The sequence below is a fragment of the Platichthys flesus genome, chromosome 12, assembly GCF_949316205.1.
Source record: "Platichthys flesus chromosome 12, fPlaFle2.1, whole genome shotgun sequence".
Classification (NCBI taxonomy): domain Eukaryota; kingdom Metazoa; phylum Chordata; class Actinopteri; order Pleuronectiformes; family Pleuronectidae; genus Platichthys; species Platichthys flesus.
Window position 1 is genome coordinate 23,185,437 of NC_084956.1, and position 26,975 is coordinate 23,212,411.

General features: G+C 42.5%; 1 protein-coding gene across 6 annotated transcripts in view; it reads left to right on the plus strand.

The window, feature by feature from the left end:
* Positions 1 to 265: 265 nt before the first annotated feature.
* birc6 (baculoviral IAP repeat containing 6) overlaps positions 266 to 26,975 on the plus strand; it is a 97,053-nt gene continuing 70,343 nt past the window's right edge. For 4 of the 6 annotated variants that reach the window (XM_062401490.1, XM_062401495.1, XM_062401494.1 and 1 more), the window contains exons 1-30: positions 266 to 687; positions 4,508 to 4,689; positions 7,011 to 7,148; positions 8,942 to 9,135; positions 11,070 to 11,181; positions 12,224 to 12,306; positions 12,432 to 12,657; positions 12,791 to 12,960; positions 13,702 to 13,760; positions 13,933 to 15,588; positions 16,434 to 16,583; positions 16,679 to 16,904; positions 17,046 to 17,206; positions 17,404 to 17,535; positions 19,178 to 19,309; positions 19,459 to 19,625; positions 21,147 to 21,280; positions 21,377 to 21,535; positions 21,645 to 21,776; positions 21,908 to 22,005; positions 22,113 to 22,260; positions 22,368 to 22,501; positions 23,776 to 23,922; positions 24,010 to 24,197; positions 24,347 to 24,658; positions 24,851 to 24,950; positions 25,103 to 25,317; positions 25,416 to 25,624; positions 25,987 to 26,339; positions 26,448 to 26,667. In XM_062401490.1, the coding sequence (XP_062257474.1) occupies positions 477 to 687; positions 4,508 to 4,689; positions 7,011 to 7,148; positions 8,942 to 9,135; positions 11,070 to 11,181; positions 12,224 to 12,306; positions 12,432 to 12,657; positions 12,791 to 12,960; positions 13,702 to 13,760; positions 13,933 to 15,588; positions 16,434 to 16,583; positions 16,679 to 16,904; positions 17,046 to 17,206; positions 17,404 to 17,535; positions 19,178 to 19,309; positions 19,459 to 19,625; positions 21,147 to 21,280; positions 21,377 to 21,535; positions 21,645 to 21,776; positions 21,908 to 22,005; positions 22,113 to 22,260; positions 22,368 to 22,501; positions 23,776 to 23,922; positions 24,010 to 24,197; positions 24,347 to 24,658; positions 24,851 to 24,950; positions 25,103 to 25,317; positions 25,416 to 25,624; positions 25,987 to 26,339; positions 26,448 to 26,667 (6,548 nt within the window). In that variant the 5' untranslated portion in view covers positions 266 to 476. The remainder of the gene's footprint in view (positions 688 to 4,507; positions 4,690 to 7,010; positions 7,149 to 8,941; positions 9,136 to 11,069; positions 11,182 to 12,223; positions 12,307 to 12,431; positions 12,658 to 12,790; positions 12,961 to 13,701; positions 13,761 to 13,932; positions 15,589 to 16,433; positions 16,584 to 16,678; positions 16,905 to 17,045; positions 17,207 to 17,403; positions 17,536 to 19,177; positions 19,310 to 19,458; positions 19,626 to 21,146; positions 21,281 to 21,376; positions 21,536 to 21,644; positions 21,777 to 21,907; positions 22,006 to 22,112; positions 22,261 to 22,367; positions 22,502 to 23,775; positions 23,923 to 24,009; positions 24,198 to 24,346; positions 24,659 to 24,850; positions 24,951 to 25,102; positions 25,318 to 25,415; positions 25,625 to 25,986; positions 26,340 to 26,447; positions 26,668 to 26,975) is intronic. The other 2 variants (XM_062401493.1, XM_062401492.1) reach the window with 2 other exon arrangements.

A 26,975-nucleotide genomic window follows, 5' to 3' on the forward strand; every position in this document is an offset into this window, starting at 1 on the left:
GCAAAAAAAAAATTGCTATGCTGTGCAATGTCAAAGTGTCAGTGGTCGTAGATCAATGGAACGGATCTCAAACTGAAACAATATCTGGACCCGGCAGTATGCACGCTGCACACGTTCGAAATTTCTAGGGATGAATTTAGTTATTATTCTTATTCATATTCTTATTATTATTTTGGTTTTCCCCAGTCTACCCCTGTGTTCTCAGTTTGACTCAGTGTTATCGCGAGAAGTGGGGCGAAGATACGCTAGCTCCGTCCACCTATCGTGTAAACTGACAGAGCCGAGCCCGGAGTTCCTAGCGCTGATGGTGAATAGCCACCGCTGCGCTGACGGGCGGAGGAGAAGACGCCGCAGAAGGAGTCCGGAGTGGCAAAGGAGCGATACTTCGGAGTTAGTCTGGTAGATTTAGCAGTATTACGTGTATCATCGGATCCTTAGAAAGACCAAAAAGGAAGGGAAGGGGAAAATAAGGAAAGATGGCGGCCGCGGCCTCGCCGGGCTCCGGCTCGTCCACCTCCTCAGACTGGATTGTGCTGAGAGACGGTTGCCTGCGATGCGACGAGGAGGGCCTGCGAAGCCTGTCCTACCACCCGGCCCTCAACGCTATCCTGGCCGTCACCAGCCGCGGCAGTATCAAAGTCATTGACGGCACTTCAGGGGCCATTCTCCAGGCTTCAGCGATGCACGGTGAGCCCCGGAGCCTCCTGTCAAACCCCGACACCACTAGTTATAGATTTGACAAACCAGCCGGTGGCTGTCAACACTCTACAAACGACACAGGCTGGTAACCTCCGTTAGCTAATGTTAGCTGCTCCTAGCTCCTATACTCGGGCCTTTAGTTGGTTAGCTTATCTGAAAATCACCATTCTCTCAATTAGCTTGTTATAGTTTTGGACATTTAGAACAATCCTCAGACGTCCATCGTTGTTAGTTGGTGCCTATTGAACGTCATTATTTGCTACTGTTTAGCCACCTGCAACATGACATATCTACCGTGCTAGCTTATAGGTGGCTAGATAACTTAGCACAATGCTAGTTCGCCGGGAAACCTCCCCTGACAGTTTTCTGTTATTCTAGTGATCAGTCACGACAACGTTATGTTGTTGGAAGCGCCGTTCATTTCCTGGACATATGAAGAAGCACATCTAAAGTTGTTTATATGCGAAAGCCCGCTTTGTTATTGTGAATGCCGTGATAGTCTCAAAGCTCAGCTAGCGGCTCCCTAGCTGCTTAATTCGTGCTCTGTCAGTCATTTGGATGCTGTGATGTGATGCTGAAAGTAAACTGACATGATGTTGTAGAGCTGGTGTCCTGGTACCTTCTTTGCTTGCTGGATTAATGTGGAGCATTCAGTCAAATATCACTCGAAAATGTTATGTCACTCTGCACCGAGAGGACATAATGAAGTTTCTGCAAGAGTCACAATTAGCCGCTATAGCTCATCTGGTTATTACCGCAGTGCTGGTCGCTGTCCTCTGTGATCACAACACAGCATGTATCATATGCTGTAGAAGTTGTGAAAGAGAGATGCATTAGGACACCTAGGATGGTGGCCTACAGACAGTAGTGTGATAATTTGTTTACATCTTGTATGGTGTTGATGATCAGCTGGTGGGTGTCTGGATTTCGCTTTGACCTTTATCATTGAACAAAAGTGACAGATTCAAGCATTGAGCTCAATAGAATCATTTTATATCCGTTTACCTGTTCACTCTTAAAGCATTGATGGTGACCACAGCTCCATCCTGAACCCTTACTGTAGTCTTTGAATGTGTGATTGTTGACGGTAAACAATGTTACTACACGGCATGCAGTCGCTCACATTAACACTGTTCAGCTGCAGACCTGCTTTATTCTGCACGGGTCATTGTCTGTGTTGTGCTGCAGCCCATTTGAGGATCGTTACAGATGACCTTATGATGGAGCTTTTTTTTGGAAGTAGGAATTGTAGAAGATAAGACACCTCTTTGTTAGATGGAATACACAGTAGTCTTACAAACCGCGTTCCCATCAATGCAGCCTGTGATGCTTGTAGAGTCAACCTTAATCCTGCAGAATAGTTTATATGATATTGCCCCCATGGAAGCTTTAACGTGACACTATACTTCCAGAAATCAAGAGAAAACCCTCAATGATATTGTGTACAGTTTACTTTCATTTCAACTTCGGAAGGTCTTGTGTGATTTTTTTTTTTTAAAGTCAGGGCTGGTGTTTTGTCTATCTCCATCAGATGGCTGTCAGTTGTGATTATAGCAAGCTCCGCCAGAGTGATGCCTTATACAGATCTGTTTCAATACTTGTTTTTGTAAAAATAAAACACTACCGATTGTATAAGGTATGTTGTTATGTTGAAGTGAAAGAGGCTCTCCTTTTGTAAAATTTTTTGAAAGCAGTGGTACCTTGCTGTCTGAGTAGTTGTATGGTATCCAGTTTGTTTTCTTGAATTAATGCTGTGTACTATATTTTTTCCTTGGAACAATATCATGAACGACATTATAATCATAACCCGCATTGATTATTAACTCCTTTCTTCCACCCACCAAGTTCATGTTTGACAGTGAAAGTTTGGCATGGGAGCTTCAGGTCCTCAACTAACCAGGTTCACAAAGCAAGACAACTCTTTCTGTTACAGATCACTCACATGTTGGGATAAGATATTGAATAATAGTTCATCAGAAAAACAGCAATTTGTTATAACATCAGTAATAGCACATTGCCTTGTATTATAACCAGCTTTGCATTATAATTTTACTGTTAAATAGCCACAAACAATTTATTTGTTTCATTTTGTTGTAGTTTGTGATCCGCTCAATGGAGCCGACGACTGGTAACAGATCTTTTGAAGATGACGGATTCAGTTGTCACACACATTACATCATCATAAAGATGCACATCCTATGGCACAGACCTCAATCCAGCTCATAGTCTTTGAACAAGCATCTGGAATTCAAGAACAATTCCAGACCTAATCAACAGATGATAAGCTCTGTGCTTATTCAACTGCAGGGTCCTCTGCAGAAGCAGGGAATTTCAGATTAATTCAGTCAAAATGTACACCCCCAAAGAAAGTCTTGATCCTCTTCATTCACTAGTAGTTGCACATCATAAGAAATCTACAAGCAACACGTGTCATGCTGTGGTTTCCTCGGGCTCGCTCAGTACATGGCCCACAGCAAGTGTACGCTTTTAATGATTCTGCTGCTTTTCTGTAGCCTGTGGTCACATACAAATCACATGACCCACGTTTACATTTCTTATGTCATGGCTTTTAAAGATCTTTAAAATTCTTGAATTATTTCCCTAAATTATAAAAATATTTAGTATCTATTAATATACATATTTTATATAATATAATTCTTTTTCTATATTTGAAAAACTGATAACTGTGATGCTTGAATCCTATCCATAAATAATCACAGGTTTTGATCACAGCACATTGACACCGTTGATGTCTTCGTTGGTGTTTTCTACGTGTATGGCATCGCCTTTTTCATCTGGAGATATTTGAATCGGTGTGGTTTGTTTGTCTGCCGCGTGTTAGAAACATGATCAACACACCAACTCGCTAGCAGTGAATCCTGCAGAAGATCCTCCTGCTGTGTTATCACATGAGCCCAGACAGAAATTCTCCAGGGGTTTTACTAGGAGCCTGGCCTGAGAAATTCTGGCGAAATTTGCACTCTCACACACCAGGGAAAGTCAGGAGATTATCCAATGTTCAGTGCATGTCTGAAAGCAGCTAAGGTTTCCACTCTGTTAACTGAAGCCAACTAATGTAGATTACATTTATATCAATACTTGCATAATCTATAGGGCTGTTTATTGGTAAGACCCTGGCCATACGATATATATATGATGATACAGGGGTTACTAACCAATATTTTAAAGATTCATTGTGACACTGTATGCAACATGGTGTATTGTCATTTTAACAATAAAAATTTAACAAAACTGACAAAGTTTAAAGAACACACTAACATATGTATATAATGCGTTGTAATGGTGAAGTGGTAGAGGCAGAAATTGTTGGTCAAACAAAATCAACCACTGTCTGCTGAATTGAAAATGGATATGGTCGCTCTCAGTTGTATTAATATTTTCTCATATCACTAATTAAATGGAAGTTGAGCTCAACGTGTGCATGAAATGGTTTATATTGCAGTATTTAACTACACACCTCAAGACCACATATCGTAATGTAAAACCTCAGGGCAGTACAGGATATGAGCCAGTGCTCTGTTTTCAGTGCTACAGTAGAATAGCACAATCTATGTGTGTCTTGCAAAATTAGATGAATTTGTTTGTATAAATTAAATGAAGTTTTGGAAATACTCTATCCATTTACCAGACATCAGAGTAGTTTATGCTGTCTGTGTAAGAGGTGGCCAGCTTCTTGTCTTGGTAACATGCTGAATAAGTGAGGTCTCATTTTGTATTTTTCAGCCAGAGTTTTTGGACCTTTCTCCTTCAAACATCTTGACTCTGTCGTCCTCTGTTTCTTTCCCAGCTAAACCTGGTGGTCGTGTCAGGTGTCAGTACTTCCCCGCAGTGGACAAGGTGCTTTTTGTGGATGACTATGCAGTGGGATGCAGGAAGGACCTGAATGGCATTCTGCTCCTTGACACAGCCCTCCAGCCTCCAGTGGCCAAGCCTGAGGACATGGTTCAGCTGGAGCTGCCGGTCACAGAGGTAAGAGAAGACTGCACCACTGTGGCCACGTTCTTTTCAAAGAGGCACCAGGAAGCACCTTTCATGATGGTTATCGTCACTTGATATGTAACACCAGTTGTAGTGTTTTGCCCAGATATACGTGCAAGGCTTTTGTTTAACAATCAGGCCTCTGTCAGATTGCATGCTAATTAAAACCATTGACTACAGTCCTTCAGCAAGTGACGTATTTGCAAAAGTGTAAATGCTCCCTGGGCTATGAGTCAATCTGGCATTCCTCACACTTATTCATTCCCAAGGCACACAGTACAGACCACAAACAGCAGAGGGAGCTCAAGAGGAGGGCCTCTAATGAGTGTAGCCCTCCCCTTCCCTAAAGTTTTGAAAGTCCAGAGGTGCGTTTGAATTAGGGCTGAACGATTAATTGCAATTGCGATAAAATCGCGATTTGATTAAAACGTGCGAAAGAGAGAAGGGCTCTGGGCTGCTGTTATGTGTGTGCATGTATGTGACCCCCCGGTCACATACATGCACATCTGCGAGACGGAGGTGTTCAGCATGGGGGTGTTCCTGTTGAGGCCCGGCCTCCATACCGCTGCACGACCACCCGGACATGAACGGGAATCTACGGAGCTGCTGTTCCGCAAGCTGCCCTTCCAGCGCATCCAGCTGGCCCGCCGCATCCGCGGACACAGAGCTTAAACTGCTTCTGCTCCACTGACTATAACAACGCCGCTTTCCAACACTTATAAAAATTAATTAAATGTGGAAGTAATCCAAGTATTCAGAATACGTTACTCAAATCGGTGGGCATGTATTCTGTAACGGAATAAGTTTTCAAAGTATCCTTCCCAACACTGGAAATGTTACTGACTTGGGAGCAGTAATACACCTACAATAAAAAAAAAATGCAATCCTTGTGTTTATACTTACAATGACTTTAATTAAATTACTTAAATGCACACTGATTTGTTTTTCTTGTTGCTGTAATGAGCAGTTAAATAAAAATGTGGGAAAGAATATTGTACAGTAAATGTATCTAATATTGGGTTGGTCATATTTAAATCATTCATTATGTTTCAAATTCACTAAATGATAAGGAAAGTAGCTTCATTGCTTCCTCGGTTATCTTGTTAAGCATATGACGCACTGGACCATTCTTAATGAAATAAAAGGAAAAAATTAGGTTCCCACAATCAATTGTGGTAGCCGCCTTTACGCAGTGCAACCTCGTAGTTGTACCTGGGAAGCATGTAGGGGCATGTTGGACATGATACACCAACTCACCATGTTAGTCCCAATCAGATCATAGAGCATTGGTTTAGGAAGCACACTGTTGGATAGATATTGTTTCTGTATGTACTAATCCTTATTATCAATTATTTGTCAATACTGATAATGATCAAGATAAATGTCACATTATGATTTCTGTTAAGTTTAAAGATTGAGTGCACCTAAGTGAAGGATGTGTGAAGTCTTCATTATTTGCATAGATTGACAAACAGATAAACAGTAAAACAAATATGAGGTAGATTGACGATGTGTTACACCTCCTCACTGAGCAAAATGCACAAGTTATTTATTGATAAATATTCAACCTTCGTTGTATTGCAATTGATAACTTATATTGTTGTTGATAAAGATGATGATATTGTTTTATTGTCTAGCCTGAATTTGACTGAAGAAAACAGCAAAGTCAGCAGCCCTTTCTCAAACCACCTTCTTCTCTGCCTTCCAACTTCCACCCTGTATGTGTTCATGGGGAGGGTCTACCTAGGGCTGGGCAATAAAACGATAAAGATAATTAGGGTTACATCAGGGTTAAAGTGACAGGAACGATCAGGAGTCATGATCCGACATCACTGATTAATAACTAGATACATGTGGTTATCAGTTTCACGGAGGAATAAGACCCGCAGCCGTCATGGGTCTTTACCGGAACCGGAAGTGATTAAAAAAATAAAGCATAGAATTCAGAATAAGGGCACATATTAATAATCAGTTAAATAATCGTGATCTGGATATTGTCCAAAATAATCGTGATTATGATTTTTTCCATAATCGAGCAGCCGTAGTGTCCCCTGTCTTTGCATTTTAATGTCATTCTTCAGGTCATCAGATATTTCACTACTTTCTTACTTTCTACTTTGTTCGTCGGCATGTACAGTCACATTACAGCTTTTATGACCCTCCAATCAAATTGAAACCTGCAAAATGTCTGACGTGACTGCACAGTTAACACAAACACCACAAAACTGTGATCATCATAGCAAAAGTAAAAAATGTTGATCTGTATCTTGGAACTTACGTTTACTGCATGTCTGTGTTTGTGTCTGTTTCAGGCCCAGCAGATGCTGTCAGCCTGTCAGGAAAAGATTGATGTGTCCAACACAGAGGGCTACGAACTCTTTATCTCCCAGCTCAAAGAAGGCCTGAAGAATACCTCGCATGAGACCGCAGCCAATCACAAAGTGGCAAAGGTAAGTCTGGCAGCCTAACACAAGCTGTTAAATTTTTACTGTATATACCATATGAACAAAGCTCCACCATTTGTCCTCATATCAGCTTTGCAATAATAATAAATCAGTTTTTTTATTTTGCCTTAAGTGACAAATAAAAATCATGTTTCAGCACTTGAGAGGGAGAGACTGTCAGTCTAATAAAAAAGGCCTCTCCTCTCTGGGGTCATTCAGATAAACTCAGTCATCTGTTGTCTTGTTCCTTTGCTGTGCTGTTATTTGTCAATAATAATTAAGCCAAAATATGAGGAGCATTCATTGTAGGTTAGAGGGCTGTACCTAAAAAACCGTCTCACACCTAAAACAGTAGAATGGAGATGACCACCTTTATAATCCAACCCAGTGTAGTCCTCCAGAACAAATATGAATCCTGAAGCTTGTGTTAAATTGGTTTTGACACGGAGCTGTTGTTTGAACCCAGTTGCACTAATGCCTCTGCACCAACAACAGCTGTGGTGACTATGAGATCACAAATCTGGTTTATGGTCATCATGAATGTGATGCATGTCTAATACGATAAACAATGATAGTGATAGCGATTTAAATCTAGAAGGTCAAAGGTTTGACATCATTGGTGTTTTACAGGATTTAGTCTGATGTAGTGATAAATGGCATTATATGCACCCTCTAAAAATGAAGGGACCCCTTAATCGTCACAGTATTATCAGATGATCTTCAGGGCTATCAATCTGTCTGTTTTTCTAGGAAGCACAAGTGATTGTGAATCAATTTCACCTGCTTTCGTGCAAGTGAAAGTAACAACAGGTGCAATGGAGAAGCAAAAGCAAGACAACGCCCTAAAAGGGAATGATTTTGTATGTGGTGACCACAGACAGCTGGTGCCACTGGAGCCCTGTTCTCTTCACAGATGAGAGCATGTTCACACTGAGCACATTTGACTGCTGTGAAAGAGTCTGGGGATGCCGTAGTGAACATTATGCTGCCTGTAACATCATCCAGCATGACCAGTTTGGTGTTGGGTCAGTGATGATCTCGCAACGCATATCCTTGAAGGGTTGCACAGACCTCCATGTCATTGCCAACGGTACCTTGACTGCTGTTAGGTACCAGGGTTAAATCCTCAGAGAGATTGTCAGACCTTCGCTGGTGCAGTGGACCCCAGGTTCCTCCTGGTGCAGGACAAAGCCCGGCCTCGTGGCCAGAGTGTGTAGGCAATTCCTGGATGACGAAGGCATTGATACCCATGACTGGCCCTCACGTTCCCTGAACTTAATCGAATTGAGCACCTATAGGACGATGTGCATCTGTTATGATGTTATTGCATTCATACTTCATAACGAATTAATCTAAATAAGCTGTACATTGTGTCTTATGTTATTGGCTGCAAAGGTTGATGAATTACTATACTATCTGACGTAATTATCAGACTGATTAGAAATCATTTTCTGATCAATATCAGCTTTTGATTGTCTAGTATTTGTAAAGATATCTTGGAATTTCATTTGCACCATATTTTTGTTTTGACTTCGACCTTTGATTGATCAGTTTATAGATAAACATGACATATCCTACATCACTTATTACAGTTCATACGCTATATGAGTCACCAAGGAGAGTTATGACCATGGTTTCTGATTGTTGTTCAGTTGCTATGCAGTGATAACACAACTATGTTATAATGCTCTGAAATGAAAACACACCACGATCAGAAGATTAGACAACGGGATGTGTGGTTGTTTCTGCTTCTGATCTGCATTTCCTTTGATATCTTCTCATCCTATCTCTTCTCCCAGTGGGCAACAGTGACCTTCCACCTTCCCCACCATGTGCTGAAGCTGGTGGCCAGCGCCATTGTCAGTGAGCTGAAGAAAATCAACCAGAACGTAGCTGCCTTGTCTGTGGCCTCATCCATCATGGACAGGCTCTCCTACCTCTTGTCAAGTGCCAGGCCCGAGCTTGGGGTGGGCCCTGGGCGTTCTGTAGATAGGTAAGCAAGAAATTAAGCATAATAAATCACCTAAACAAAACAAATACTGGAACATTGTGGTTTATTGATTCCGGTTAATTATTTTCACAAAATATATCAGTCAATTGTTTTCAAAAAATATTAATTTGACAGCAGGATTTATTACTAATTGATTATTAGTATAAACACACATTTTGTGTTTATGCATTTAAAAATAATTTCCTTATGAATTATGATCCTTGAGGGGTAGGGTGGCAGAATATGAGGAAAACTTGCGATAACATTGTTGAATATCGCCATGACGATATGACTTGCGATAAATATACTTAAATATCCCTTGGCTACGGACAAAGGGACCACGGACAGCTCCACAGCCCGCAGAGGAGGTGCACAGCCCGGCCACAGTGCCACCAAGTCTGTGGCAGACAGAGCTATGCACAGCTGCACTCTGTCCACTTACAGTATTAATTTGGGATCTTTTCTTACATGTTTTTTTTTTACAGTTTTACAAATTACTGCTCCTCTGTGTGACTATCATTCTTCCGGTATGCTGCTCCAACCATGTCAAACCAGCGCGCCCTGCCAGCTCCATAGCTGGTCTAAGTTTACAAATCTGATTGTTTTTACCGAGATGATCATTAACAGTAAAAAAAGTCAATGATCTGAATATCTTTAATATATAAGCATATATATTATTTATAAGCTGGGCTTCATCTGATTGGCCAAATGGACATGAACAGTGTAAATGTGTGGTGCATGGAACACAATTTATCGCAGCCTATGGGATAGGGATGGGCGTTCGATTAAATAGTCTTCATCGATCGTAGGGAGAATTAATGACGAATTTTCGATTAATTATTAATATTTTCAAGTTAAAAAATTCACTATTCATAGGCTATATTAAATGAGTGAAAAAATAAAGCGTGTTTCCTCATTGAGATCTTTATTACAAGATGAACAAAATATGCGCTGCCGTAATCTTAAGCAGCGGAGCCGACAGCTAGAAGCCGGAGTTACTAAACACAACTGACCCTCGTTTTTTTTTCTCCAAAATAATGATATAATAATAATAATATAAAAAACATCATGTTAAACAACAACTTAACCACATCTATATAATACTTAGGTCTGACAGGTTTTGCCAGATGTAACTCAAAACTATCAAACAAGGCACAGAGTCGAGAACGCTTCATAAAAATAACCAGTATCTCAAATACAACCTCAGCACCAGCCTACGGGTTTGTGTTGAGAAATATGAGCATGTTAACATGCTCTGGGGTCAGACGCGAACGCAGCCTGGTGACCGTCAGTCCAGCCGCCGAAAAAACTCGCCCTGAGGGGACTGACGTCCCCGTGATACACAGGTAGCTCCGTGCTAACTTGGCTAGCCTGGCCGCGGCTCCGGTTTTTGCGCTCCCCTCGTCCGTGTCAGACAACGCAGGCTGCTCGTCTCCCCCAGCCTCTGGGATAGCTTCGCAGTATTGGCAGGGAACCAAGTCATTTTTTAACTCAAGATGGTCCCACTCTACACTTCGCCATGACCTCTTAATGTTTACTTCTGAAATGGAAATACACGGTAACTCGTTGCCAGTTGCAGGTAACTGAGTAGGCCTGTGGCGTTTTTTTCAAACACTGCCCCCCGTGGTAAAATGTGTAATTTGTGAATTTCTCGATGAAAAAATAATTTCCTCGACGAAATTCTTAATGATCAATTAATCGATCGTCGATTAATTATGCCCATCCCTACTATGGGATACACACGTTGACATCAAGATGCAGATACATATTTGATATATCGTGCAGCCTTACTCAGGGGTACATGTATGATCTGTAATGCACAGCATATATACAACACAGGTCTCACAAGTTGTCTGCTACTAAACAGTCACAATGACACATTCCTCAGCAGCACAAAGGAAACTGGGCATGGTTCTAAACTGTTTTACTCTCTGCAGATCCCTGATGTACAGTGAGGCCAACAGGAGGGAGACGTTTACATTGTGGCCACATGCTGGCTACAGGTGGGCTCAGCCCGACCCAATGGCTCAAGCAGGTTTTTACCACCAGGTGGGTGAAGAGAAAACTCAGCTCAGCTCACAGGAGCAACATAGTCTGTAGGCTCATACACATTCACAATACATGCATGCAGTTAGAGGCTATAGGCCTGCACAGAATATAATTGGTGTTTCTGAAAGATTATTCAGTCAGTGGAAGACATGGTAATATTTAACAGAATGTAACCACAGCGACTATTCCTGTTCAAACCTGTGTTCTTATCGTAAGTGAGTCCTCAGTAGCAGCGCAAACGTTTGCAACAACGGTTGTAATACACAAAGAGGTTATATGTTTTCAGAAGTTCTTTCTGTCTATCCCTGTAAACAATGTCTCTCAGGAACACCTTGAGGGAAATTTCATATTTGGCACAAACATTCAAGGGAAAACTAATTAGTATTTAATGTTTTAAGGTCAAAGTCATTGTGAGATCACAAAACGTTTTGGGCAATACCTTAAGATTTATGACATATGCTGAATGCACGTTTAATTCAATTCCTTTATAAAACTAAATATCTTTAGTTCTATTTTTACACCTGTTAATTTCACTGACTTCCACACAGTGGCTGAGACATGACAGTGGCTTCAGAAATATTCAGACCTCTTCATCTTTTTTACTCGTTATTTTGTAGATTTAGCTTGAATTGATATTTGTCATTTTAGAACCAAATAACCCATAATGACCGAGTTAGACATGTTTTTCACAATATTTGTTAATGTTTTTTTTAACACTCAGCCTTAATTCAGTACAGTAGAAGCACAATTCCATTACAAGCAGTCAATCACATTACTCCTATCAGATCCCTTTGGATAAGTACCTGTAAGCTGCCATCTTAAAGTCTCTCCATACGTATTCTTTGGATTTTATATATAGAATTTGACTGTTGGTTTTTATTTTTAATATACAGAAAAAACTTCTGAAAACTAGTTTTGCCTTTTTATTGAATGTGGACTGATTTGTAAAATTGGCTATTTCTTTAGAGATTGCATTTAAAATGAAGCCGCTGTTGCTTTGTAAGTATTAAGAAGCTCTAATGATCCTGTTGACTCTCCACAGCCTGCCTCAACAGGGGACGACAGAGCCATGTGTTTCACTTGTAGTGTGTGTCTGGTCTGTTGGGAGCCTACAGATGAGCCATGGTGAGTGCACGTCATTAACTACAGTTTGCAGTAATATTTAGCTGCTAGAGCAAATGCATAAGTTACTGCCTGTTGTATGTTGGTCCCCACATGTCTGTAACGCAACATTTCTCCATGAAATCCAGGTCGGAACACGAGCGACATTCTCCCAATTGTCCGTTTGTAAAGGGCGAGCACACACAGAACGTCCCACTGTCAGTGACACTGGCAACTAGCCCCGCCCACTTTCCCAATGGTCACGACAGTTCTGACAAGATCACCTGTTACGGCTTTGGCAGCTGCCCACAGTTCCTGGCTGCTGCTACCAAGAGGGGCAAGATGTGCATCTGGGATGTCTCCAAAATGATGAGGGTCAGATCATCAAACTGTGAATGCATAAGAAATGATCATCTGTCCTTCTCTTTGCATCGAGACATGAAGGTGCCAGACATTACATGTTAGGAATGATCCCATATTAACGAGTGTGTGATTGTGTGATGAACAGGTGCATTTGAAGTTTGACATCAACCCGTACGATCCTGCCATTCTGAGGCAGCTGATCCTGTGTGGAGGCGAGCAAAGCCAACAGACATTGACAGAGTCTCGGAGACCAACTCTGGACTGGCTAGAGGAGTCCTCCTCCTGCTCTGACCTGCCAAAACTGGAGGGAGATAGGTGAGGCACCCACATTAACTATACACACATCAACAACTTGTGCAATTGTTTTGATGGAAAATCCCACCAAATGGAAAATTCTCTCAAATAATAGTTTATAGGGATGTCACAATAAACGATACTTCGGTACTAAGTCGATGCCAGTTTTCTAAAAAGGTCATGGTACTTTTATATTTATAGAATCTTGGGACAATATTTCTACAACTTAATATGCAAACATTTTATTTTTGTTTAGCATAAAAATACTCTGTATGACGGTTGGAGTATGAATTTAAATTTAAAATAAATAAAATGTGATTGTAGATGAAATGTTTGTTACTCAGTGATCTATCAGCTCAAACTCAGTGATTAATGAACTGTCACTCATGTGTCACTTTAGCAAGTGAAGTCCTCTGTATTTTTAATATCTCTTCTTTTATGAAGTAGTTCACAGCTGTCAAGAAAATAGCGATTAAATCAAGAAAAATAGCAAGAAACTAAAACAGCAGGAAACCAGTTACATTTCATTAAAAAGATATTTTCATAGTGATGAGATATCATGTCTATTTACCTGCAGAGTTAAAGAGTTAATAAATACATCCTCAATTTGATGATCATGCCCTCGAATTGAATGATCTTTAATCCCACGCTAACGGCAAGAAAAACTTTGCACAACTGCAAAGAGTAATTTGTTTCATCACAGTTCTTAAATTTGGGTTGCGTCATGTTAGTCATGTTGCCTAACCACATCTTCTCTTCTAGTGATGACCAGTTGGAGGATTCAGATAGTGATGAGCATTCCCGATCAGAGTCAATAACAGGTACTTTAATTTAAATTTTGTAATCTAACGCTTGTGGTGCACTTGTTATTACCTTGTTAATGATCCATATTTGTATGAATGGATTTAGTTTGCTTATTATAATTGTATTTTCCATCACTCATACTGTGGTGTGAAAAGGAAAATCTCAGCTCTTTTCCTTTTTCCATTTCAGGTCAGCAGTCTCTGTGGGAGAGCATGGACATTAGCCTAGGAGTGACAGCGCTTAGTGTGCTCCAGCAGCCAGAGAAGCTCCAGTGGGAGGTGGTTGCCAGTGTGCTGGAGGACACGGTCAAGGACCTAGAGGAGCTGGGTGCCAACCCCTCATTAAAACAAGTCAAGGCCCACAGCCAGGCCAAAGCAAAAGATAAGGTCTCCGACCACCACAACATTCCCCTCCCTTGCCTACTGGCCGGAGGCCTGCTCAGCTATCGCTCAGCATCCAGCACCCCAATGGCTGGACCCAAACCCACAGCCCAAGCAACAACACGCAGGACCACAGAACTAAGAACTCAGGGCCCTGAGCCCTTTCACTCTGGGCCTGTACAGGACCAAGGTCCCATGGAAATAGAGATCTGCAATCCTCAGACTGCAGCCCAGCAGCAGGGCCTCTCTAATCTAGCAGGTTCTCATCCTCCAAGCCCTTCTTCTCTGCAGGCTGTGCACAGGACTATACCTGTGCTGCTGCTGTACAGTATCAGAGATGTGGATGACAAATCCTCAGGGCAGGTGTTTGCCCAAATGAACAACCTTATGAGCAAGGGCCTGCATGAGGAGGGCTTCACTGTGCCACAGATCATAGAAATGGAGTTTGACACGCACGAGCAGCTTCTTCTTCAGGATCCCCCAATCACCTACATTCAGCAGTTTGCTGATGCAGCAAATAATCTGGCAGGGTTAGACGGTCACATGGACAAATGGAGCACACTGGCTGCGGCGAGTGTCTCTGCCCCACCTCGACCCGGATCGCTGGTGCAGTGCTTGAGGCTGCCCAAACAGCTGGAAGAGGAGAATCTTTATGTGGACTCAATAACACCCTGCTGGGATGGTGTGCACCTTCTAGTCAGCCTGCAGCCATGTAGCGCTGAATCTCTTAGCGCCACAAATCAAGTTGAGGCCCTCAACAATCTCAACCGCCTGCATTCTGCCCTTTGCAGTCAGCGCAAGGGAGATCCCCTACACCCAGTGGCCAACGGGGTGGAAGGCCACCAACCAGGGGACTCCCCGCCTCAGACACCCCTCATTCTGCCCCCGGGTGATCAGCAACAACAGAGGTCCACAAGTGGTGGGAGCGGAGGGGGCTACCTAGCCCTCTACAAGCTCAACTACTCTACCCGTATTGTCACTTTGGATGACGAACCTGTGAAGGTGCAGCAGATCTGGGACCCTTGTGATGCAATCACCTCTCATATATTGCTACCTCCAGATGTGCTGGATGGCAGGGAAGATGACAGCGAAGAAGCTACTGAGGAGGCGCTTCCCTCTGCTCCAAAAAAAGGCTTGTCTGGGTTTGGAACGGCCCCGGCAGGTTCTGCTGGCTCTGGAACTGGGACTGCATGTGGAGCAGCCACAACCAGCAGCAGCGCTACTGTCACTAGTCCCTCCACCTCTGCCCCCAGTCCCAAAGACTGCAAGAGGTTAGAGGTGGCAGGCCTGGGACACCTTGTGGTGACCACAAGGGCGGGATACATTATGATTCTGGACCTGTCCACGTTAGAGGTCCTGGCCAAGGTGGAGCCACCTAAGAAGGAGGGGTCAGTTGAGGAGACAGACCCCTTTGTTTCAGTTACCTATTGCTCTGGGACCGATCGCCTTTGTGCCTGCACTAAAGGTGAGTGTGTTATTTCTGGACCTGTTTCCCTGTAGAGAACAACATTGTTAACTACCAGGACGACAAGGTCGAGTTTAACTGTTTTCACACAGGTTCATCCATATTTTTTTGTTTTATTGTATTTCCTATTGTCGGTTCTGTTACCTCTCAGGTGTTCATACTGTATAGTACTGGTATTTTTAAACAAGGTAATACATTAGTCATACCAGAAACCTCTTATAGGCTGTAGTTATAAATACAAGTTAACATTAAGAACTTCAGGTGATGGGCAGTAGGCAGGCTGTCTCTCTTGTGCTCTCTCTCTCTCACACGCACACACACTCGTTATGAGAATTGTTATGACATTCGTTTTTTAAGACTGTTTATATAATATTAACTGTTATTGGATGGTATGTGCCCGACTAACGTGGATATTGTGGAGTTTCGGAATTGTGATGTTTATATATATATATATATATATATATATATACTCGCTGGAGTGAACGTCACTCCAGCAAGATTTATACGATCTGGACAGAAATTAGTGTTTTTGACCTGAACAGATCTGTTAATCTGTATGTAGTTATAGTGATAGCACCACCTACTGTCAAAACGAGGTAAGCCTCATTTTACAACTTTAATCCGATTTACATACATTTTTTACCATGTGGTCTGAACTTAGTGTGGACATTAATGCTTCATTAGTGGGAGTGGTTCGTCATTGTGTGACGGACACAGGATATGACATGTTTATTCTTTCCGTGGTGTGTAAAGCGCATGTAACACTGTATCCCATGTTGTACTGCCTCAGTGCCTACAGGTTAATTATCTGTTGGTGTTCATTTTGTTTCTACTCTCTTCTGAAGGTGGAGAACTTCATTTCCTTCAAATTGGAGGCGTGTGTGACGATGTAGATGACGGAGACATGTTTATTGATGGCCCCCTTTCTAAAGGGGCTGAAATGCTGCTTGAGGGGGCCAAGCCCTCCTCCAACCCTTCTAGCCCAGGGATCACAGGTAGAACTGACACAAGTCACTCATTCATTACTTTGTTTGCCTCTCTGTGATACTGTTGTGACGTTTAATCTGATGAGCCGCTGCTCTTTGTGCAGGAGTGGACCTCCTGGTGGACCAACCGCTGAGCACGGAGAGCCTGATGTCCTTGGTGGAGCTGACACGCTTTGAGACATTGATCCCCCGCTTCTCAGCCACAGTGCCGCCATGTTGGGTGGAGGTGCAGCAGGAGCAGCAGCAGCGACGCCACCCGCAGCACCTCCACCAGCAACACCATGGAGATGCAGCCCAGCACACTCGCACCTGGAAGCTTCAGAGTGACAGGTATCTTTAACACTAAATCATCTATCCAAACAGCAAATACCAGTAGTAAATTCTACATTGACAGTTGTCTTACCTTTGTGGGAAGGGAGGGGACTTTTATTTGAACATTGAGGCAGTTGGTGACCCATATTCTCTCTGCAGCTCCAGCTGGGACGAGCATGTGTTTGAGCTTGTGCTGCCAAAAGCCTGCATGGTTGGCCACGTGGACTTCAAATTTGTCCTGAATGCCAACATAGTCAACATTCCTCAGATCCAGATCACTTTACTGAAGAACAAGGCTCCTGGGCTGGGTAAAGTCAGTGGTGAGAATTTTTATTCAAACATTAATCTGAGATGCTAGATTGTTCTCCTCAATAACAGTGTTTTGAACAAGCATATGCATGGACTTTTCGTGATATTGTATCAAAAGATGTATTTTCTCTTTCCGCAAGTAACTAAACTGAACTGAGATGTTGATAAAGTGCCTATGTTTAACTGTTACTTTTCATGTCTTTAACAGAGACAGCGGTGGACCGACAGATCTCCTTTCCCCTCGCTAGTGTCCTCCATGCCAATGGGGAGAAGAATGGCCAGCCTGTGCTGCATGACTTCACAGAGGACATCCAGTTCATGGACATAGAGGAGACATCAGGTTAAGAATTAGTCTGCTTAGTTTTACATCTGTTTTATTTGAGTATTACAGTTTTGTTTTTACTTTTTCTGAAAGACAGTTATCACCCCCTCAATTTGTCCAGCAAATAGCTGTTACCCTTTCAAATATTTAAAGTGTTTTTAAACCACCACTGCCTTATCATTATTTAAGAATAATTAATCAAATGTTATCACATTTACTAAAAATGTATTTCTATACGTTTCTTTGTGAAGTTGTGTTACATAAGGTCAAGGCTGATCAGATGTCATTGTGTGGCAGATATGCACTGCTCATGTGACAAATAAACAATGAGGGATGTGAGTCAACATGGTTTTGATTGGCTACACCAAACCAGCAGTATGACACTGTCCTGCCTTGCAGCAAATTATATGCCAGGTTCATCTTTTTCAACAGATCTTTTTTTCAGATCCTCTAACGAAACAAACAGCCCAGTGTTCAGTGGGTCACATGATTTACAATGCTGACCGTAGTATAAAGACTATGTTTTAATCAGCAGTTATGTTTTGGTGCTACAAAGCATGAATTTATGCAAACATAAAGGAGAACACAGCTGGGTTTAATTCTCCCTTACAATCAATTTGTTATTGTGAAATCTTATTCATGGTCACCAGTGTTGGGAGTAACGGCGTTTAAGTATAACGGCGTTACTAACGGAGTTCTTTTTCAGTAACGGAGTAATCGTATTAATTACTTTTGTCATCGTTACAACGCCGCTATCGTTATTGATAATGTAAAGTGGCGCGTTACTACAATTTGGTTGAATGAAGCGTGCGGTTGTAACAAATCACCCTGTTCAAACCCCAGGGGAAATGCTCTACGCTTTTAATTTTAAGGACACGGGCGGACTCGACCCGCTGTGTACCTTGCGCGCTGCCCGACCAAGTTATTATAAACGAAAGATCCCTGGTTGGACCGATGACCTTGTTATCGGTCTAATCCCTAATTAAATAAATATAAATATAAACGAATTCGACACAAAAAGGTTGCGTATTATAAGTGTATTTAAACAAAACCCACATCAATCCCACATATCCCCGTGCTTGAGCCCGCAAACCATGGCGGCCCCGTAAACATAAACACGCTATTTACACACATTCAACACATCAATATTTATTTTTATATGTTTTTAATTCTATGCATCATATGGCAGGCTACAATCTATTGAGTTAAAATAAATACCAAATGCTCTAAAATACTGTATATAGTGTTTTTATTCTTCAATCAGTTAATATAAACATCTTTGACGTTAAAGATGTTACAGAACGTAACAGTGTTATAAAACATGAAAAATAACGCCACAGTTACTTTGCTGAGTAACTAATTACTCTAACAATGTGGTAACTGAGTTACTAACTCAATTACTTTTTGGGAGAAGTAATCTGTAACTGTAACTAATTACTTTTTAGAAGTAACTTGACCAACACTGATGGTCACTGGTTTTTCATTAGCTGTGTTCAATTAACAGACAAGGACTGTCCACCTGTCATTAACATGTTCTAATATTCAACCATGACGTCTCACATTTCCTGCTCCATCTTTAAGAGGGCAGAAGGTTCCCAACACAGTCAAATGTGTGTATTATGTACTATGTGTAAAGTAGAGCTTTGTATGTTTGTCGTAGGGTCCATGTTGTGTCCATTCCTAGAGGACCATAAGGAAGATATCCTGTGTGGTCCAGTGTGGTTGGCTAGTGGCCTGGACCTCTCTGGCCATGCAGGCATGCTCAGCCTCACCAGCCAAAAACTGGTCAAAGGTAATAACAGTCCTCGCTGTATGTTTGTGAGAAGTCACAGTCTGTCACTGACCTGACCACAACTTTCTACTAAATAGTGGTAACAATCATCCATGGAATTGTAAATGCATCAATGTTTCTCACTTGTCCTTTTCGTCCCTGCATTGTAGGCATGGCAGGAGGAAAGTACCGCTCCTTCCTGGTTCACATTAAAGCAGTGAGTGACAAGGGCATGGAAGAAAGTCCCCGGCCTTTGGTTAGAATGCCCAGTGCCAAACCCCAGGGCACTAAAGCGCACTCACTGTCCACACTACTGCAACGGGCTCAGGCCTCCAAGGTACAAATTCAGTCTTGAGTTTTGTCACAATATTTTTTCTCAATCAAGAAACGGATCACATTTTTCAGGGTTAAAACTGTGCCAACTTGGTGTAATATGTGGTCCAGAATGAGGTGGCCTGTTTGGCTACCCATGGCTGCCAGAATCAAATTCATGTCACTAATGGCTTACAAAGCAACATCTGTCACCTGGGCTGCGCCCATGGTCGTCAGATGAACGTCAACATCTCTGCAAGGCAGTTACAGTCCAGACTGTCCTTGTTTGTGGTTTATTAAAATTTATACTTAGTCCAAGTAATACATTTCGTTTTTTGTCATATTTTAGTCTCTAAAGTTATCAGCAGATTACTTGAAAAAAAGTCGCTAACAGTATACCATTTTTAGCTTTCATATAATATTTTATCCATCTTTTATTTTTTTGGGATAAAAGGACAAATAAGTCACAAAATGAGAGTTTGTATGATTAATCATTTGGGTTTTTCTGTAAATTTGTTGGCCTTAGTCTTAGGTGTAGAGGACTGTGTCTCAATATAGTAAAACAACTCACTAGGTTTGACAGCTAACTTCTGCCCAACATCTTTTATTCATGTCCAGAGCCAATCCTCTACATAATATGACAGTAGATTACATTACATTACATTTCATTTAGCTGACGCTTTTATCCGAAGCGACTTACAATAAGTGCATTCAAACCCGAGGGTACATACCAAGGACGACAAGAATCAAGAAAGTACAATTTCTTCAAATAAAGCAAAACTACAAAGTAAGTGCCATTTAAGTGCTAGTAAAATGTTAGTTTCAAAAAGTTGTTAGTGTTTTTTTTTTTTTTTTTTTTTTTTTTTTTTTTATTCAAGGTAAAGTCGGAAGAGGTATGTTTAAAGTTTTCGGCGGAAGATGTGTAGACTTTCTGATGTCCGGATGTCAGTGGGGAGCTCATTCCACCATTTAGGAGCCAGGACGGAAAACAGTCGTGTTGTTGATGAGTGTTTAGCTCGCAGTGAGGGAGCAACGAGCTGATTGGCCGAAGCAGAGCGGAGTGAACGGGGTGGGGTTTAACGTTTGACCATGTCCTGGATGTAGACTGGACCGGATCCGTTCACAGCATGGTACAGTAGATGCTACAAATGGAACTCATTTAAGTAAACCAACACTCAAAATACACAAATATGTCATAAAATAAAGATTGGCCACTTTAGCAGGCAATGTAATAATGTCCTTTTGTTTGAGATGCAAACATATTATGGAAGCCCACCTGCTTAAGTGGTTGTTCCAGGCTCTTTAAACCTTGGTGGTAAACCACCACACATTTCCACCAGTTTTCAGCCTGTAACTAAGGAACATTGTATTTAAGGATGTGTCATCAACCTGATGACATACAACCTGAACAATATGACATGCGAACCATCTCATTTCCGAATGGTGGAAAACTAGGTGTGTAAACTAAATCGGAAATGATTAAGTTACAGTGACACTACGGATACATAATCATGCTTGTTAATCTGTTTGTTTTCTGTGTGTGTAGGACAAGGTTTCTGCAGTGAAGACGGAGACACAAACACCTTCTAAGAAAGTAGAAAACCTTCGAGGATGTGACCTACTGCAAGAAGTTTCAGTTACAATCAGAAGGTTCAAAAAGACGTCAATACCCAAAGAGAGGTCAGATCACGTGACATCAGGTTCTGTAGTCTTTGCTGCACACCCTGCAGCTGATAACTTTAGACGTGACCTTCTTTGTGGTTCTCTGCTTTTCAGGCTCCAACGCTGTGCCATGCTGCAGTTCCCAGACTTCCATGAGAATCTGCTGGATGCGCTCTGTCTGTCAGAGGGCAGCGCGGCCACTGAGCATGCTCAAAGCCTCATCCTGGACATCCTGTGCTGGCTGGCCGGGGTTTTCACCAACGGACCTTGCAGGTAGGACTTTAGTCGGAGCACACAGCAAGTAAACCAGTATCATCCAGGATATCTATGTGACTTTGACTTTGTACTTAGAAAAGTAATATGTCTTGTTTCTTCTTTTTAGCTTAAGAGAGGGAAAGGAGGGTCTTCTGATAAAAACCCGGACACGGCTAACGGATATTGTACGAGTGTGTTTCTTCGAGGCTGGCCGGAGCATAGCCCACAAATGTGCCCGCTTTCTTGCCCTTTGTATAAGGCAAGTAACATTGTTGTTTTTAGGTCTGTACCAACTCCAGGAACTTTGAGAATCTGTTGAGGTAGTTTCTTGATAATGTTTTGCTTTATGTGGAGATAATATTGAAAATGTTGTCTTATTTCTTGCTGTAGCAATGGGAAAGGAGACCCAGGTCAACAAGGCTTTGGTGTGAGTCTTCTAAAGTCTCTGCTTGATAATATGCCTTACTTGCCTGCAGCAGCAACAGGTGGTAAGTAACTAAAGAGCAAAACAGAATGACCCATTGCTCCTATCCCCTGTTTCTCCTCCATGGCTTGTGTTTAAATGTTCTGACCTGTCCCTCCTGTCTACTTTCAGGCTCAGTGTTCTGGTACTTTGTGTTACTGAACTATGTAAAGGAGGAGGACCTGGCGGGCTGCAGCACTACCTGCGCCTCTCTGCTCACTGCCATCTCTCGACAGCTGCAGGAGCGCCTCACTCCACTGGAGGCACTGCTGCAGACCAGGTACCTATTCAATGATTCTCTTCCTGAGTGACATGAATGTTCTCCTAATAAGGCAGTTTTCCCAATTACAAGCCTCTCCTCTCACCCCACTCTCTATATCCCCCCAGGTATGGCTTGTACAGCTCTCCTTTTGACCCGGTGCTCTTTGACTTAGAGGTCAGTGGTTCCTCCTGTAAGAATGCCTTCAACAGCAGCATCGGCGTCCAATCAGATGAGATCGACCTCTCTGACATCCTTGCAGGTATCCAGTTAGTGTTTTTTTTTTTTCAACATGTGCTCTCTGGGTTAGGGTTAGGGTTAGTAAAGATGCATCAGACATTCACTGAGTGAATGGATCTGATGCTAAATATTATATAACTTTATGATTATTGTAACTGAACATCAAATCATCTCTCCTCCATCTATGATGTCCAGGCTGGGTTAACTCAGTTCTTATCCCGTCTCATGTCTTTCAGTCACTATTGTACTGCAACCTGAGCTCATCTACACACTTAATTCCTCACTGAAGTAACGTGACTGCTGCTAATGGCCCACACAAACTCTTCTATTGCTGTAGAAACATTCTGCTTCTTTTCTCACATCCCGGGACAGACTCATTTCTTATAACAAAGTTATCCTGAGTCTCGTTTACAGAAATGCATTTAGGCTGTTATTTTATTGAATGAAGCACTGAAAACAAGGCAATGGTCACTGAAAAATATATTAAGTGTTTGTTCCCCTCCATAGGTCAGGGGAACATGGATTATGAAAGAAAGAAAGAACTCAGGGAGGGAGAGATAAAAATAGAAAAAAGAGGACGAAGGGAAAGGGCAGAAGAAATAAAGAAAAGTGAGACAGACATTTTTTTAAAGTCTGTACCCAGACAAGACCCAGATTCAAGATTCAACCATTGTTGCCACATACTTCAAATGGTTGGTACTTTTTCAAATACCAAATTAATGTGTAAAATATATAAATTAAAGATACAATTTAACAATTCCTCAATTACTACTCTTCTGAAATCCAGGTTTGCCATGGAGTAAATGTTAACGTGGGGTTAATCTGACTGTTAATATGCATTACTTTGGCAAGCTGGTTGATGTTTTTACTTGACCTTTTTTTTAGACCAAAAGTTTGAAGTGGTTGTATCATCATTCCACATTATTGGCATGCTATCTACATCCATGACTTAGCACACACACCTGAACGTACTGTTAACTTTATAAATGTCCACCTAGAAATGTTCGTAGATCTGCCTCAAAGTCCGCCCTGTACACGCCCACATTCAACCATAAATGGTCAATGCAAAGCATCTATGAATATCCATAGACCATAGACTGTGGCCAAAGCAGTGATTAATATTAATAAAGAAACCACAGTGATACATTGCTGCTGATGATACAGTGAGTGAGAGTGAGGATGACAGAAAAGGGCCTGAAATAAAAACAAAAGATCTAATTCGACACAAGCTCCATTCTGTAGCTTTGAATGAGACACTCAGATGTTTATGTGAATGTTTGTTTCTGTGTCTCGCAGGAAATGGGAAAGTGAGCAGCTGTGCAGCAGCAGAGGGCAGCTTCACAGCGTTAACAGGACTCCTGGAGGTGGAGCCTTTGCACTTTACCTGTATTTCCACCAGTGATGGCACACGTGTGGAACGAGATGACACAAGCATGTTTACTGGTAAACATTTTCTTTCATTGATGTCATTTTGTGGCTCAAGTTTCACTGTAGGACCTGGTCATTGAACCTGTAACTCTTAAACCCCAGTGAGTACTTTCGGCGTGACCCCGGCAGTGGGCGGCCTGTCGACTGGAACAGTCGGTGAAGCATCGACAGCTCTGAGCTCTGCTGCGCAAGTGGCACTCCAGTCGCTGTCACACGCCATGGTGTCGGCAGAGCAGCAGCTACAGGTCCTGCAAGAGAAACAGCAGCAGCTGCTGAAGCTGCAGCAGCAGGTGAAAGACTGAGTTGATGTTACAGATTCATTTTACACTGTAGAAAGCTCTTTTGGTTTTATTGTTGACTTTTTCTCACAAGAACCACAAACTGAGTTAGCCATTGTTTCAGCGTATAGTGTCTTACTCTTTGTCTGTGCTCAAAACAGAAGGCCAAGCTGGAGGCCAAGCTGCATCAGACCACCTCTGCAGCCGCCGCTGCCGCCTCTGGTGTGGGACCAATCCACAACTCTGTGCCTTCCAACCCCTCCTCCACTCCAGGATTCTTTATTCATCCCTCTGATGTCATCCCCCCGACACCTAAAACCACACCTCTCTTCATGACCCCTCCTCTCACGCCGCCCAACGAGGCGGTGTCAGCAGCCTTCAGTGCTGAGCTTGCTCACCTGTTCCCAGGTTCCATGATGGACCCAGGGCCTGTCAATCTGGCTGCACACAAGAACACACAGAAAGTCAAGCCGGTTAGTAACATGCATCATGAAGCTTGGTTATTTAATGATAGCTGTTATGTAACTCTGGAGGAATAGTGCACAGTGTACCAGAATAAGTCCGGAACTGCAATATACATCTATTTCACCACCAAGTTTTTCTTGGCAATAAATAGCAAAAGTTTCTTCTTTAAAACTATAACCATGATTTTCTCTATGCTACAGAGCCCCCTTGGTAGTGGTCTCGCTTTGGCCATTTCCCAGGCATCTCACTTCTTGCAGCCTCCTCCACACCAATCCATCATCATAGAGCGGATGCACTCTGGTATGTAACGTTACAATATTTCATTAAAAACAACCTAGATTTAATAATGCTTTACTTTGAAATCACATTACTATATCCCGGCCTCACACCACCATAGCATCAGTTCTCTAAAAGGGAACATTTTAGAAAACGTCTGCTCTCCTTTCCCCCAGGAGCTCGTCGCTTTGTCACCCTGGACTTCGGTCGTCCGGTCTTGCTCACTGACGTTCTGATCCCAACTTGTGGCGACCTGGCCTCCCTGTCTATTGACATCTGGACGCTGGGTGAGGAAGTGGATGGCCGCAGGCTGGTCGTGGCCACTGACATCAGCACACACTCTCTCATTCTACACGACCTGCTGCCACCCCCTGTCTGCAGGTTCATGAAGGTCAGTGAGACAGATGGTTGACATAATGTTGTGAGTCTTTTGTGCTGTTGTTAAGTTACTATAATTATATATCCTTGTTTGCTTTCTTTAACCATCAGATCACTGTGATCGGTCGCTACGGCAGCACCAACGCGCGGGCAAAGATCCCTCTTGGTTTCTACTATGGCCACACATACATCCTGCCTTGGGAGAGTGAGCTTAAGTTGATGCATGATCCTCTCCGGGGAGAGAGCGATGCGGCCAGTCAGCCAGATGTAGATCAGCATTTGACCATGATGGTGGCGCTGCAGGAGGACATCCAGTGCAGGTACTCAGTATTAATCAAGTACAGCACTAAACACACATTCCAGCTGCGTCCCCAGTTTGCTGTGTTAAATGACCTTAAATCTGTTCACTCGGAGAGTGAAACAATAAATGTCATCATATGAGGCATCTTTACTTAGTATACTAAATTCTACAGCACCATGAGCGTAGGAACTCTAAACATGTTTATACTTATAGCTGCACTTACATGCATTTTTAAGTTCACTAAAGCCATTGTTCTATAATGTTTTGATCCCAACCAAAGATCAAAACCAACATTGTTTATCAAATGTGATACATGTTTATTAAAACTGTGTGAGAGAAGGGACTTAAATTTCCATGTGCTCTCCTGTTCTTGTTTACCAGGTACAATCTTGCCTGCCATCGACTGGAGACTCTCCTTCAGAACATCGACCTGCCGCCTCTCAACAGTGCTAACAACGCCCAGTACTTTTTACGAAAACCGGACAAGGTGGTGGAGGAGGACCAGCGTGTTTTCTCAGCCTACCAGGACTGCATCCAGCTGCAGCTGCAACTCAACCTGGCTCACCACGCTGTCCAAAGACTGCGTGTGTCACTGGGCGCCAGCCGCAAGTCACTCCCCACAGCTGGTGGTGTGGAGGCACAGGCGCTGGTTCATAACTCCTCCACAGAGCAGCTGAGGACGATAATTCGGTATCTGCTGGACACACTGCTGAGCCTGCTGCATTCTAACAACGGTTAGTAGGAGGCAGGATACAGCTGGCCCGTGAAATGTTTTTTGCCTTTTCATGAACAGCTTCATGAATTACACCATTGATTCATTCTTTCACGTCTGTATGTTTCAGGCCACTCTGTGCCCTCAGTGCTCCAGAGTACCTTCCATGCCCAGGCCTGTGAGGAGCTCTTCAAGCACCTCTGCATCAGTGGCACCCCCAAAATTCGTCTTCACACCGGCCTGTTGTTGGTGCAGCTCTGTGGAGGCGAGCGCTGGTGGGGCCAGTTCCTTTCAAACGTACTGCAGGAGCTCTACAACTCAGAGCAACTGCTCATCTTCCCCCAGGACAGGTAGGGGACAATCATTTCCATCGTAGTTTCAACAAATCATATATTATTAATTATTAGGGCTACTGTATTAGATGTGGTAGAAGAGACAGGACAAGGACGAAGGAGCCAAATGCACCAAAGGTCTCTGGTAGCATTTTAACATCTTGGTCACTAAGCGCCAATTTTTTAAAACTTGGTATTATTTTCATCAACAGCTATTCAATATATATCCTTGCACCAAACTAAGTAGTTTGTCTCCATAGAAAGAAGAAACAAACAAAGAGTAATATTACATCAAAGTGCAGCTCTCTCTCAGTATTTTCTGAACC